The 13683-nt window shown below is 38.2% G+C and overlaps 2 protein-coding genes across 2 annotated transcripts in view; both read right to left on the bottom strand.

Annotated features, from left to right (window-relative positions):
- The window catches only part of TMBIM4 (transmembrane BAX inhibitor motif containing 4), a 31644-nt gene that overhangs the window by 11133 nt on the left and 6828 nt on the right, over nt 1–13683 (bottom strand). The window contains exons 2-3 of the mRNA XM_045873027.3: nt 4562–4670; nt 3452–3557 (exon numbers count right to left, since the gene is read on the bottom strand). Coding sequence (XP_045728983.1) covers nt 3452–3557; nt 4562–4670 — 215 coding nt within the window. The remainder of the gene's footprint in view (nt 1–3451; nt 3558–4561; nt 4671–13683) is intronic.
- LOC123843540 (glutathione S-transferase P-like) lies at nt 34–3444 on the bottom strand. Its single transcript, XM_054506944.2, has one exon. It carries the CDS (start codon nt 1589–1591, stop codon nt 950–952), a length of 642 nt encoding a protein of 213 aa, XP_054362919.2. The 5' UTR covers nt 1592–3444; the 3' UTR covers nt 34–949.

Below are 13683 nucleotides of genomic sequence, written 5' to 3'. Positions count from 1 at the left end.
TTCCATATACATGATCTCTTTTTAGCTTCAGAGCAGCCTTGTGAATTACATGGGACACATGATAAGCCTACCATAATGAAAATGAGACCTCAGTGTATTGAGTGAGAAGACTTAGATTCTCATAGTGATCCTATCACTCTTTAAACCCTAACTAGATTTTGTATATTTGTAACAGGAAGATACAGAAATAGTATGGGAAATTCCATTTTTCTCACTCTCTGTAAGTAAAAATGAAATTGCAAATGATATGCACATTCATAAAACTTCAATATCACACACAAACACAGGAAGAATAAAATATTTACGTAGCACTTTAGTGTGGCAGTCCTGAAACTGTTTCCCAGTATTCATTCTCTCTTTCTTCCCTATTAACGAACTTTTTACCCGGACATATAGCTAGCTGTTCAGATTAAACAATACATTTCTCAGCCTCCCTTGTACCTAGATCTGGTCATAGGACTTTATTCTAGCCAAAAGAATGTAAGTGGAGAGGCGTACAAACACTAAAAGCAAAGGGGCTTGCTCTCCCTTTTCTCCTCTCACTTTTTTAAATAACTGGATGGAATGTGGATATGGTGGTGAGCTTTCTTATGCCATACGATACTTTAGGAGTACTTGAACCATAGCAGGTGCCTGGGCCCCTGACAACTTCACTACACAGTCACACAGATTTTTACATGAAAGAGAAGCAAACCATCTTGTTTCACCCATGTCACATGTAGCTGAACTCATATCCCAAATAAAAGATTTAGGGATATTGAGTTTTATCCTCTAGCTTCTCTTTCTCCTTAACTACATACCTTTATTTTGTTTTATTTTATTTATTTTTTTTCTCGCTTAGCAATTTTATTGGTCCTGGAGAAAGGAAGGAAGTTTGCCCCCGCTTCCCACGGGGGTTGCCACAAGCTTTCACTGTTTCCGGCTGCCATTGATGGGGCAGTTCACGTGCTCAGGGGGAGGCCAGGAAGGCCTTGAGCTTGGGCCAGATGCTGAGGCGCGACACATAGGCCGAGAGCAGGGGCAAGGAGTCCAGGCAGCTGGGGTCCAGGACCTGATCAATCAGCAGCAGATCCAGCAGGTTGTAGTCGGCGAAGGAGATCTGGTTGCCCCCGATGAAGGCCTGGCCCCCCTCGTTCTGGGACAACAGCATCTCAAAAGGCTTCAGGTACCCTGGTATTGCCTTCAAGTACTCCTCCTTCCCTGCCTCGTAGTTAGTGTAGAGGAGCATGACGTATTTGCAGCGAAGGTCCTCCACACCATCGTTCACCATATCCAGTAGGGCTGCCTCCCGATGGTCCTTCCCGGACAGCCCAAGGGGGCGGCCCAGGTGTCGCAGGATGGCATTGGACTGGTACAGGGTGAGGTCTCTGTCCTGGAACTTGGGGAGCTGCCCATACAGACAGGAGGCCTTGAGCGGGCCCTGCAGCCAGCTCTCCTTGGTCACCACCTCCTCCTTCCAGCTCTGGCCCTGGTCAGCCAGCAGCATGCGCATGGCTTCGCAGCGCCCTCGAACCGGAAAGTAGACAACGGTGTAGGGCGGCACGGCTGCAACGCGGGTGGCGACGGCGGTGGCAACGGAGGTTGGCGGCATAGCTCCTCCTTTATTTTGTTTTAAATGCTTACTTGAGGGGCGCCTGGGTGGCTCAGTCAGTTAAACGTCCGACTCTTGATTTCAGCTCAGGTCGTGATCTCAGGGTCTGAGATGGAGCCCCACTTCGGGCTCTACCCTGAGCCTGGAGTCTGAGATTCTCTCTCTCTCTCCCTCTCCTTCTGCCCCTCCCCCCACTCACTCTCGGGCTCTCTCTCAAATGAGTAAATAAATCTTTAAAAAATAAATAAATAAATGCTTACACTTGTTAGATTTTACCAACTATCTGATAGACCATATCACAAAGGCAAAGCCAGAAGTAACATCAGTGGCTATATACTCATACTCTTGGTAGAAGCACTCCCTGTAACTCTCCCCACCTGAAATCAAGACACCTATCAGAACTAGAGCAAAAATGGCATTAGAAATGGTACACAGATGTGGAGGCAATGAAGGCACTGCCACATTTTGTCATAATGTTGCTGGCAGTGTCAGAGAAGTGGTAGCCAAAGAGGACGGAAATATTTTTTTCTGGAAAAACATGATTACACCTCACTCTTGATATTTGTGACATGACTTTAGGTAAGAAATCCTACCCCATACTCAAGTATCCGAAGGAAACAGGAGAGTATGAACCGGAGAAAAGATAATACTAGGAAAATGTAACACCACCCTAAAACAGTACTCAGGAAACAAAAGAACCTAAGATTTAAATGAAGAACCTTTCCTGTAATTGAAATTTCCGAAGCCATGACTTTTCTTTCATCATATTAACATAAACTTGTTACCAGAATTCACAAACTTTCTTTAGTTTAAAGCAACTGAATCTGGTAAATAGCATTTTCACTCTTATTTAACTATAAATATTATTAATATTAGTTTGAAATGTTCTGAAGTAAATTTTTGGTTAGAACCCAAAGTCATACTGGATAAGAGAGCAAGAAAAATAATTTAAGAAACATATGACTTGAGCCTTACCAACTTATTCTGGTCATATTATAGGACTGGGTTTTTATAGGTAGTAGTTTGGGTTTTCATTTTTAGAAACATCTAAACAAACATGAGCTAAAGTTCCCGACTTATGATATTAAAAGGTATTAGTAGAGCACATCAATTGAGCAAAGTGGTCCTTTAAAAGAACAAAGTACTAAGATAAAAAATAACAATGAGGAGTTAATCATAAAGATTTTAACTTAAGGTCTATGAAATTAAGGCTATAATTTTTTCCTAAGAAAATCAGAGATCAGGGGTCCAAAGTATCACAGAGATAATCCACTTCAATGTGTTCATTTTACATATGAGCAGACTTAGGTACAGAAAGGCTAAACACCCTGCCAAATGTCACATAACCAGAAAGTGGCAAAGCCAGGTCATGAGATTCCACTTCACGATTTTTTCCACTATACCATAATAGTCACAGGGGAAAAAAAAATCTGAAACTGACAAATGTTAAAAATTCTAAAATTAGGGGCGCCTGGGTGGCTCAGTTGGTTAGGCGACTGCCTTCGGCTCAGGTCATGATCCTGGAGTCCCAGGATCGAGTCGCGCATCGGGCTCCCTGCTCTGCGGGGAGTCTGCTCCTCCCTCTGACCCTCCCCCCTCTCATGTGCTCTCTCTCTCAATCTCTCTCTCTCAAACAAATAAGTAAAATCTTTAAAAAAAAAAAAAATTCTAAAATTATTTGTAATTTATTAAACTTATAAACTTATGAAACTTAATGAACTTATTAAAGTTCAACTTTATTGAACTTATTAAAAACATTAACTTCATTCTGCTATTATATACATATTTGCATTCAATTAAATAATAAAGTTAACACATAGGAATAAATGTTAAAGTAACAGATACTGTCAAAATACTCACAAATCCAAAAAGCAGGTACAGGTTAAGGGGATGCTTATGTCTGTTTACAGTCAATGCTAAAACCAAACCCAAAGATCCAAGGGCAAACATCAAAATTAAGGCAGGACTGAAAGACAAAATTAAAAGCATTTTTAAGTTTAGAAACAGTATAAATAGTATTAACCCATTTAATAAAATTTGTCTATTTTCTTTGTTTGTGAAAGTAAGAAAAGGAAATCTGGAAGGAACCACACCAAACTGTCAAAACAAATGATTTTTCTATTCAGGGAATTTGAGGAGTGTGAGCTGGGGAGGAGCAGCAAGACAAAGAAAAGAGCCCACAATGAATGAGGAAGACTTTTCCTTTTTACTTCATGAACTTCGAGCATATCTGAATCATTTTTGCAATTAGCATACTGTTTTTAACAGAAATACAATAAAGAATAGCTATTAAACAATAAGCAAATTTTATATACATTTACTATATGGCTGTAATCTAAATTAAAGAACTCTACCCCAAATAGCAAACTCATTTTTTCTGTAGGGGGAGGGATGATAAAATTGTCTACTTCCAAGAAAATATTCATCCCTTATTTTTCCTTTAATATACAAAACCTATATAACTTTTAGCCATGGAAATAATTATTTTGGAGGTCAGATCTTAAACAAATTAGGGATGAGCCATATAAAGCTCCTTTTCTCAGTGAAAATTCCCAGTGAAATTATCCTAGTCATGAGCCAACACTAAGAAAAATGATACATATATTTATTAAGTACCTTTATTTTTCAAGCACTGTCTTAGGCTTTGGGGACTAGGCATAGATATAATAAAAGCAAAAAAAAAAAAAAAACCAAAAAACTTTAAAAAGCTGCATACAGTAAAAATTCTTATATCTGAGGAGATGAAGGTTTAACCCTACAAAACTATAAGCTAAAAAGTTCAGAGGTAAATACCATATTGAAGAACATTTTTCTTATCAAAACAAAACTAGTCTTATTTATGAGTTAATAATGAACCTTTTTTACATTCTAACCTCAGAAGTTAATAGAAAAAAAAAAAAGAACTTTGCTTATAATATGGCCTTTTGATCATAAGCAGCAGCTGAAAATGTTTCAGAATCATCACCTTACCTTTCATGGACAAATGTCCGTATAGACTCAAAGTATAAAAAAAAAGAAGCTGTCACTGTAGTTAAGAGAACTTGCAGAGAAAGGATGCTGTAGACTTTTCTTAGAAAGGCTGAAAAAAGAAAAATAATTACACATGACTATTTTCTTAAGCATTTATCATAGAACAGCAAGATCAAAATCTGTTCTTAGAAACATTAAATTTTTATATATAATCTTTAAATCTTAATCCGAATAATGTGGTCTGTAACTTAAACTAAACAACAACAACAAAAACACTTCCAAAGAAATCACAAATTTTAAATGGTAACCATCCCTCAAGAAGCATGAGTTTAAAAAAAAATTAATAGCCCATAATGAAAGTGTTTTCAGCAATGGTGCGCCTGGCTTGCTCAGTCAGTAGAGCATATGACTCTTGATCTCGGGGTTGTTGAGTTCGAACCCCACATTGGACATAGAGCTTACTTTAAAAAAAAAAAAAGAAAGAAAAGAAAACGCTTTCATCAAAATAAAAAGAAAGTATGAAACACCTATTTGTACACAGCAGCATACAACAAAGCAAAGGATTAAAAACAGAACATTCCTAAACAACAAATCTATCTTGAGACTGAAAACCAGGAAGAGAAAACATATGGTTAGATATAAATCTTTAAAAAGGAATCTTAATTTCCAAGCAGTACAAATGCTTTCTCAAAATGAAAACTTATCCCTAAAAGGCAAATAATATATAAACTTACTTTCACTCACCTGCTTTTATTTCTCACTTACAGTACTTCTGCCTCTAGTTTCTATACAATAAGAAATTCTTACTTTCACCATATTTTATTATTAGCATCCATAAATCAACTCCAAAGCCTAATGATTAAAAAACTTAGTAAAGTCGTCTGACATACAGATGATATAGATACAGTGAACACCCAACTCACCACCAGTTTCAGAAAAGAAAAAAAAAACATTGTTTCCACCTCCTCTATGTACACATACCGATAATAACATCCCTTCTCCCCTTACCCCCCTAGCTGCTAATCATCTTTCAAGACACAGCCTTTCTCATTTCCCCAGTCTGAATTAAACGCTCCTTCTGTTCCCAAGGGGCCCTAAACATACTTCTAATCACTTCATTTTATAATAAGTCTACTGGCCCTTCACTCTCATTAAACTATAAAGACTAAAAATCTCCCTAATAATAGGGAACATGTCTCACTCATTTTTATACCCAACATCCAGCCAAGTGGATGGCACACAATACTCAGTACATTTTATTTGCTTTTATTTATTTATTTATTAAAGATTTTATTTATTTATTTGACAGAGAGAGACAGCGAGAGAGGGAACACAGGCAGGGGGAGTGGGAGAGGGAGAAGCAGGCTCCCCGCTGAGCAGAGAGCCCAATGCGGGGCTCGATCCCAGGACCCTGGGATCATGACCTGAGCCGAAGGCAGACACTTGACTGAGCCACCCAGGCACCTCTTTATTTGCTTTTAAATAATTTATATTGAATTTATGAAAGATGAATTTTGCCACTCAACTGTATTACTCTAAAACAATAGCGGAGCCACGGAACTTTCGTAGAGCACTGACTGTGCTTAGGCAGGCAGTAAAAACATTGTTGAATGACTTTCACCCAATAAACAAGATGAAACACCGTCTCTTGCTTCTCATGGCAATGCTCATACAATAAATGTTCTCTTTGAAAAGAATTCCTACTAAAAACCTGGCTTCCCAAATGAGAATGAAGTACTTTGGTGGCATGTCAGCCAAATAACAAGTAATAAATATTCTATAAGAATAAAGGAATTTTCATAAATACCAAAGATTTAATCCTTAAAATGACCCCAAATCGTATCTTACATGTCTCCCTCTGTTACCTTTTCCAAAATATACAGTGAGTTTTTCCTGATGTCTTAAATAGGTTTTACTGAACATATAATTTAACCAATGACTCACAGTAACACTGATTACCAGTTGCACTTTGGCCCACATGTAGGTATGTATCTTGAACGGAAAGGAGATAAACAGTGCTAATCTCCACAACAGATCTATAACTTACTTTCTTAAAAAGGCCCTGATGTCTGCATGCTGTGGAAGGTCATTTCCACCTTTTTCACAAAAGCAGAGAAAAGCACATATTACTGTCACAGACAATGTTATTTGGGCTATCTTTCTGCAAATTTAATTACTAAACTAAAGGCCAAACTACTATTCCCTCAAGGGATTTTCCAGACTGCAAAAAAACCGTATTAATTTTGATACCCTATTATATGTACCTCACATAACTCAAACCCATTTCATATATTTTCTCAATTAAGCGGTGAATGTTAATGTTAATTTTTACTTTTTGGAACTGTTCCACAGTTCAAAATAGTGTATTTAATATTTATTTGTATATGTGTGTATGCACAAGTGTATGCACGACTATAATAAAAGACTGGAAGAATATACACTAAGGTATTAATAATGGTTTTCTCTGAGCAACATGACTAAAGATGATCTGCATTGTTCAGTTCCTTGCTAATTTGTGTTTTTTATTTATCACCAGTAAATATTTGAAATAGAAAAAGATTTTAAAGAAACCTGTGCTAAACTGGGGCAACTGGCTGGCTCGGTCAGTAGAGAATGCAACTCTTTTTTTTTTTTTTTAAGATTTCATTTATTTATTTGACAGAGAGAGAGCGGCAGGCAGAGGGAGAGTGAGAAGCAGGCTCCCCACTGAGCAGAGAGCCCGACAAAGGGCTCTATCCCAGGACCCTGGGATCATGACCTGAGCCGAAGGCAGATGCTTAACCAACTGAGCCACCCAGGCGCCCAGAGAATGCAACTCTTGATCTCGGGGTTGTGAGTTCGAGCCCCACACTGGGTGTAGAGATTACTTAAATATAAAATCTTTTTTTAAAAAAAATAAAGAAACCTGTGCTAAGCCAATAAATTCGTCATAAAAATAATCCTTATGCCGATATTCTAGACTACAACTTTTCTAGACCCTTTTTAAAAAGGACCTTAGGGGTGCCTGGGTGGCTCAGTCGGTTAAACTTCTGACTCTTGATTTCCGCTCAGGTCATGATCTCGGGGTCATGGGATGGAGCCCTGCATCTGGCTCTGCACTCAGCAGGGGGTCTGTTTGAGTTTCTCCCTTTGCCCCTCCCCCCACTTGTGCATGGGCGTACTCTCTTTCTAAAATAAATCTCTAAAAAATAAATAATAAAAAGGATCTTAAATCAAATCCAAAGAAAAAGCAACATTTGACACTCATTTTGAATAATTAATATAAAACACAGCAAAGGCTATATATACCAAGCTCACAGAGAAAAAAAAAGAGCCGATAGGAAAAGAATCTAAGCCAAACAGCAATTATCTTTCAATTTTTTCTGAATCCTGATTTCTCCCCCTTCTACTTTTATTTACCCCCTTTCTATTCAAACTTAACATGGTCAAAACAGCAACTCTTCATTTCTATCCAGATCTGTCCTTCTCCCAGTCTCCTCATCGGTAAGCAGCACCAACATTCCCCACACCAAAAATGTGGGCATCATCTCTGATTTGCCTCCCTTCTCCCAATCCATCCACACCTACGGGAGCTCTCGCTCACAAATTACAACACGTCCACCTCTTTGGTCTCCTCTGATATCTTTCTAGTTACAAGCTGTAGGATCTCTCATCTACTACTAAAGTGCTCTTCTTACTGGTCTCCATGCTTCCACTCCTGTCCCACCTATTGTCCCAAACCATCCTCCACGCAGCAGTCAGGGTGAACTTTTTATAAAATGAACCATGTCACGTGACTCCTTGCTTAAACATTTAGAATAAAATTAAAAGCTTCTATGGGGCCTACAAGGCCCTACCCGATACCCAACTTTTGCAACCTCAGCTCACACCACTCTTCCTTTCCTCACTAGCTTTACCCACACTACCTACCTCTCTGTTCCCCAAGCATGCCAACTCCTTCTTTGTCTGGGCTTTGCCCTTGCTGTTTCCCCTGCCTGGAATGCCTTTACCCTTCTTTACATGGAATGGTGGTTTAAAACATCCACACTTTTTGACACTCCTTTCAAGGGACTCACTTCCAATAAAAAGAATAAGGCCAAGCAACAATGTGTGTTATTTCTAATACTAAGTCATAAGAGACAATTTTTTATACCTCAGTTAAAAAAAAAAAAAAGTAATTAGGGGCACCTGGGTGGCTCAGTCGGTTAAGCGTCTGCTTTTGGCTCAGGTCCTGGGATCAAGCCCCGCATCAGGCTCCCTGCTCGGATGGGAGCCTCCTCCTTCCTCTCCCTCTGCACCCCCTGCTTGTGATCTCTCTCTCTCTCTCTCTCTGTCAAATAAATAAATAAAATCTTCTAAAAAAATAAAATAAATCAACCAAAGTATTTCTTTAAAAAAAAAAAAAAGTAATACAGTTACCTACTTGTTCTTTCTTAGAGGACTCACTCTAAGGCATTGTTTCTCCACCTTTTTTCATTGTGCGCCTAAGGAGCCTTCTGGATATTATTTACCTAATAGTCCTCCAATAATATTTTAATGCCACAAACAAACTACATTTGTTTATGTATCATGGCTCTTTGGAAGGCTACAAACCCGTGTAAAATCTGAGATTTTTTTGCCCTCCACCTCAAGAACCAGTTTTCACCCTCAGGCCATTATTGGCCCCACAGAGAATGAATGCTACAGGAGAAGCCAGCTGAGTAAGGAAACTCAAGTAGTCCTATGGAAAGGTCCATGTAGTGAGAAAGTGAGGTCTCTTGCCAACTGCCAGTGAGAAAAAGGTCTTTTGCTAATAGTGATGTGAGTGAGCCTTCTTGGAAGTACGTCCTTCAGTTGACTTCAGCCCCAGCCAACATTTTGACTAGATCCTATGACAAATCCTGCTCTAGAATCAGTAAGATGCCTTGCTCTTAAAAACTGATAAAAAAAATATTTATTCAGGCCACTACGTTTTGTGGTAATTTGTTACACAGCAATAGAAAACTCGTTTAGATTTTGGTACCTCAAAGTGGGGTCCTGCCAAACCAAAAACCTAAAATATGGAAGAGGCTTTGGAATCAGGCATCGGTGGAAGACAGCAGGTCTTTAAGGTAAAAACTCAAAAAACCTTGAAGAAACTGTTTATAGGAGGATGATACCTTTGAGGAGGCTGTGGGTCACAGCTTAAAGGGAAGTGAGGAAAATCTTATTGGAAACTGGAGGAAAGGGGCGCCTGGGTGGCTCAGTCATTAAATGTCTGCCTTTGGCTCAGGTCATGATCCCAGGGTCCTGGGATCGAGCCCCCCCCGCATCGGGCTCCCTGCTCGGCAGAAGCCTGCTTCTCCCTCTCCCACTCCCCCTGCTTGTGTTCCCTCTCTCGCTGTGTCTCTGTCAAATAAATAAATAAAATCTTTAAAAAAAAAAAAAAAAGGAAACTGGAGGAAAATAAGAAAATCCTTGTTTTGTAGTGGCAAAAAAAAATTAGCAATACTGCCACCTGTGGGAACATGGAAAGTAGAAAATGTACCTAACAAAGTAATGGCATCAAACTAAGGAGATTTCCAAAGTATTGAAGGTACTTGCTGGCCTCTTACTGCTTATACTAAAATGCAAGAGGAGAGACAGAGACAGAGGATGTGATCATAAATCCTTTGTTAAAACCTCACAAATTTCCAATTTTGCACCTCAGAAAAACCATTCAAACAATAGGGCTTCTGAGAAGCTTGAGGAAATTGTCACTCCTCTAAGCTCACTCTAAGACATTTCTGGGTGTGGCTTATATCTAATGGAATGAACCATTAAGAATCACAGGAAACCCACAAAGTTTTTTGAAGAATTTTACTGGAAAAAATACTACCACATTATGCCTGTACACATACTGGGTATGTGGGTACAGATTGTCTCTTTAGTTCCAAAGTCTTCAAGAGGAAATGTACTCAGAGGATATTAAGGAACTACACCCAAGAGGCCTCATCCACATCTGAAATTGATTTAGATGACGAAATTCTAGATTTTGCACTGATGCTATACTGGAATAAGACTTCTAGAGGGTATTAGCTTGCAAGTGGAAAACAGAAAAACTTGTGACCAGAGGAAAGGCTGTGGTAGTTTAAAACATGCCTACCAATTATTTGACACGGACCTTCAAAAGGTGGAGCCTAAATCCCCTCCCCTGGAGTGTGGACTGGGCTGAGTGTCTTGCTTCGAATGGATACAATAAGGGAGATGTGATGGTGTGTGATAACCATGACTAGTTCATTAAAGACACTATGGCTTCCTAATTGCTCTCCAATGGATCACTTGCTCTGGGGGAAGCCAGGTTCCATGCCATGAGGACACACAGCAGCCTATGAAGAAAGTCATGTGGCAAAGAACTGAGAGGTCTTCTGTCAACATCCACATGAATAAGATTTCCAGGAAGCAGACCCTCCAGCCCAGTCATGCCTTCAGCTGACAGCGGCCACAGACCCCACCTTGAGTAGAATCTCATGAGACACCCTGAGCCAGAACCAAGCCAAACCTCTTCCAGATTCCTGACTCTCAGAAACTGTGTGAGATAATAACTATGTGTTGTTCTAAGCTACTAAGTTTGAGGGTAATTTTTTTAATAAAGCAATAAATAATTAATAAATGTAGCTAGCTGCTTCTCATAGATCTGCCATCTCCTTCAAGAGCTCTTTCCCTGACCATTCCTTAACTAAAACTGCTGCCACTTGAAACCATAGCGCCTGTTCCAGCACTCTCTTTTCTTCAGAGAACTTATCAAAGTTAGTAATCTATTGATTTGCTTATTTCTTTAAGGTCTGTCTCCCCAGCTCCCCCATCCAAATTACAATTCATAAAGACTGAAATGTCTGGTCACTGCTATATCCTTAATATCAGTACAAGGCCCAATAGTTTTGTAAATAAAGGAAAATGCAAAATTAAAACAAGGCAGTATTTTTTACCAACCAGGAGAGTCCACAAACTAAGGCTCATGGGCTAACTCCAGCCCACCACCTGATTTTATAAGTAAAGTTTTATTGGGCACAACTACGTGCTCCTATGTATGTATCATCTACAGCTGCTTTTGCGTTACGCAGGCAGAGTTCAGTAGTTGCAACAGAGGCCTCAAGGCCCCACAAAGCTGAAAATATTCACGGTTTGGCTATTTGTAGAAAATGTCTGCCAACCCCTGCTCCAACAGACTGCCAAATATTAAAGAGTTTGATGATACTCTGTGTTGGTGAGGGTGCAAAAAAGGTACCCTCATATATTGTTTGTTGAGAGTCAACAGGTACAAATCTCTTTGGAGGGTAGTTGATGACATCAGTCACATCTAAAATGCACATATTCTTCTGACCCTATAATTTCACTTCTGAAAATTTATCCTAGAGCAGTATTTGGAGAAATTCACAAAGATATGGAAGGATTTTCCCTACAGCACTATTTGAAGAAATAAAAAAGTAACAGCCTAAATATATCAAATATAAATATCAAGAGGAGATGATTAAATAAATTATGGTACATACATACTATGAAAGCCCACTGTAGTTAAAAGAATATAATAAAGCTATATGTACTGCTATTTTTTAAATAAAAAAAAATTATAAATGAAAATACAAAGTTGCAGTAATGTATAATATAATCCCATAGATTATAATGTTCTGCTTCTGAGTCTATAAAATAGTATGTTTTAGTTGTTTCACAAATATACATATAGCTAAAATAGAGTAGCTTAATATTATATGCTATTATATGTTACATATTATATGTTACATATATATACATATATAATATACATCTATATTAGACTAGCTTAATATTATATGCTATTATATATTACATATATATTAGATAACATATATAATATATATACACACATATATATGATATATAATACATATATATTATATGACTATTATATGTTACATATATATTACAATTACTTAAACTAGGTTAATTGGTACCGTAAAGAGTTCAAGATAGAGACTTTACTCAGAAATTCATTCTCACATAATTTGTCTGTATCTTCATGATTTGTGTTTTCCCCCAATGAGCCATGAAATTTTAGATATAATATTCCAAAAGTATCTCCCAGAAAACATACACATTACATTTTTAAAGGAACCTCTTTTTACTGCATCTAAAGGAGTGAGGACGTAAAAGTTTTGAAGTCATAGTTATTCTCCTTAAGGCATTAGGTTAGCTAACTTAACCTGCTTAAAAAAAAAAAAAAAGCTTAATTTGCTTTAAAAGTGGGGGTGAGGGTGCATTTTTGTTTTACCATTTATTTAGTAAAGAACCAGAGACAGATGAGAACCGGTTTTTTTAATACGGATGTAGTCAGCTTAATTACCAACCCAATTATCAGAGCTCCTAAGTAAAATGCTCCTGCATTATTTAAATATTCATGAATTATTGAGTTTCTGGTATTTTGGTCAGCACTGTTATAGCGATGTGAGACATAGGAAGGTAAATCAAGTATAAGGCAAATTATTTCTTTTAAAAACAGTCTACATATGCAGACAGGTGGAAAGAGCATTTACCTAGGGATTATGAAACCTGGTTTCTAGCCCCCAACCTTACTGCAAAGAACTATGCTATTTTAGACAAGTGTCTTGAAACTTAGTTTTCTGTACAACATATGTGTATATTATGTTAGGGACTGTAATTCCAGAGAAAATAACAATATTGTTATTACAAAAATTTTTTAGCATTTATATATCCAAACCCAGCCCTCCATTGGGATTCTATTTCCTCCTTGAAGCTTTCCTAGATTATTCTGGTTCACACACTCTCACTTCCTTCCCTAAATTCCCTCCAGACCTGGCAGTTTAGAATTTCATTAAGTTGCTATCACAGATTAGTTTGACCACTGGCCAACCCAACTAATGCCTTAAGGACAGCAACTGAGACTTCCAAAACTTTTATTTCCTCACTACCTTTACCTGCAATAAAAAGGGATTGCTTTTTTTTAAAATGTAGGTTTTTTTAAGATTTTATTTATTTATTTGTTAGAGAGAGAAAGATATGAGCAAGCACAAGCAAGAGGAGTGGCAGGCAGAGGAAGAAACAGGCTCCCCACTGAGCAAGGAGCCCCGATGCAGGGCTCAATCCTAGGACCCCAAGATCATGACCTAAGCTGAAGGCAAATGCTTAACCGACTGAGCCACCCAGGTGTC

Source organism: Mirounga angustirostris, unplaced genomic scaffold, assembly GCF_029215605.1.
Source record: "Mirounga angustirostris isolate CCGP_5_RB_7025 unplaced genomic scaffold, mMirAng1.0.hap1 SCAF_5, whole genome shotgun sequence".
In the NCBI taxonomy this organism is placed as follows: Eukaryota; Metazoa; Chordata; class Mammalia; order Carnivora; family Phocidae; genus Mirounga; species Mirounga angustirostris.
The sequence above is the reverse complement of the archived record's forward strand: the minus strand, read 5'-3'. Positions and strand labels throughout refer to the sequence as shown.

Excerpts from the sequence above, each read along its gene's own strand:
- LOC123843540 (XM_054506944.2), bottom strand. The coding sequence starts at position 1,591 with ATGCCGCCAACCTCCGTTGCCACCGCCGTCGCCACCCGCGTTGCAGCC.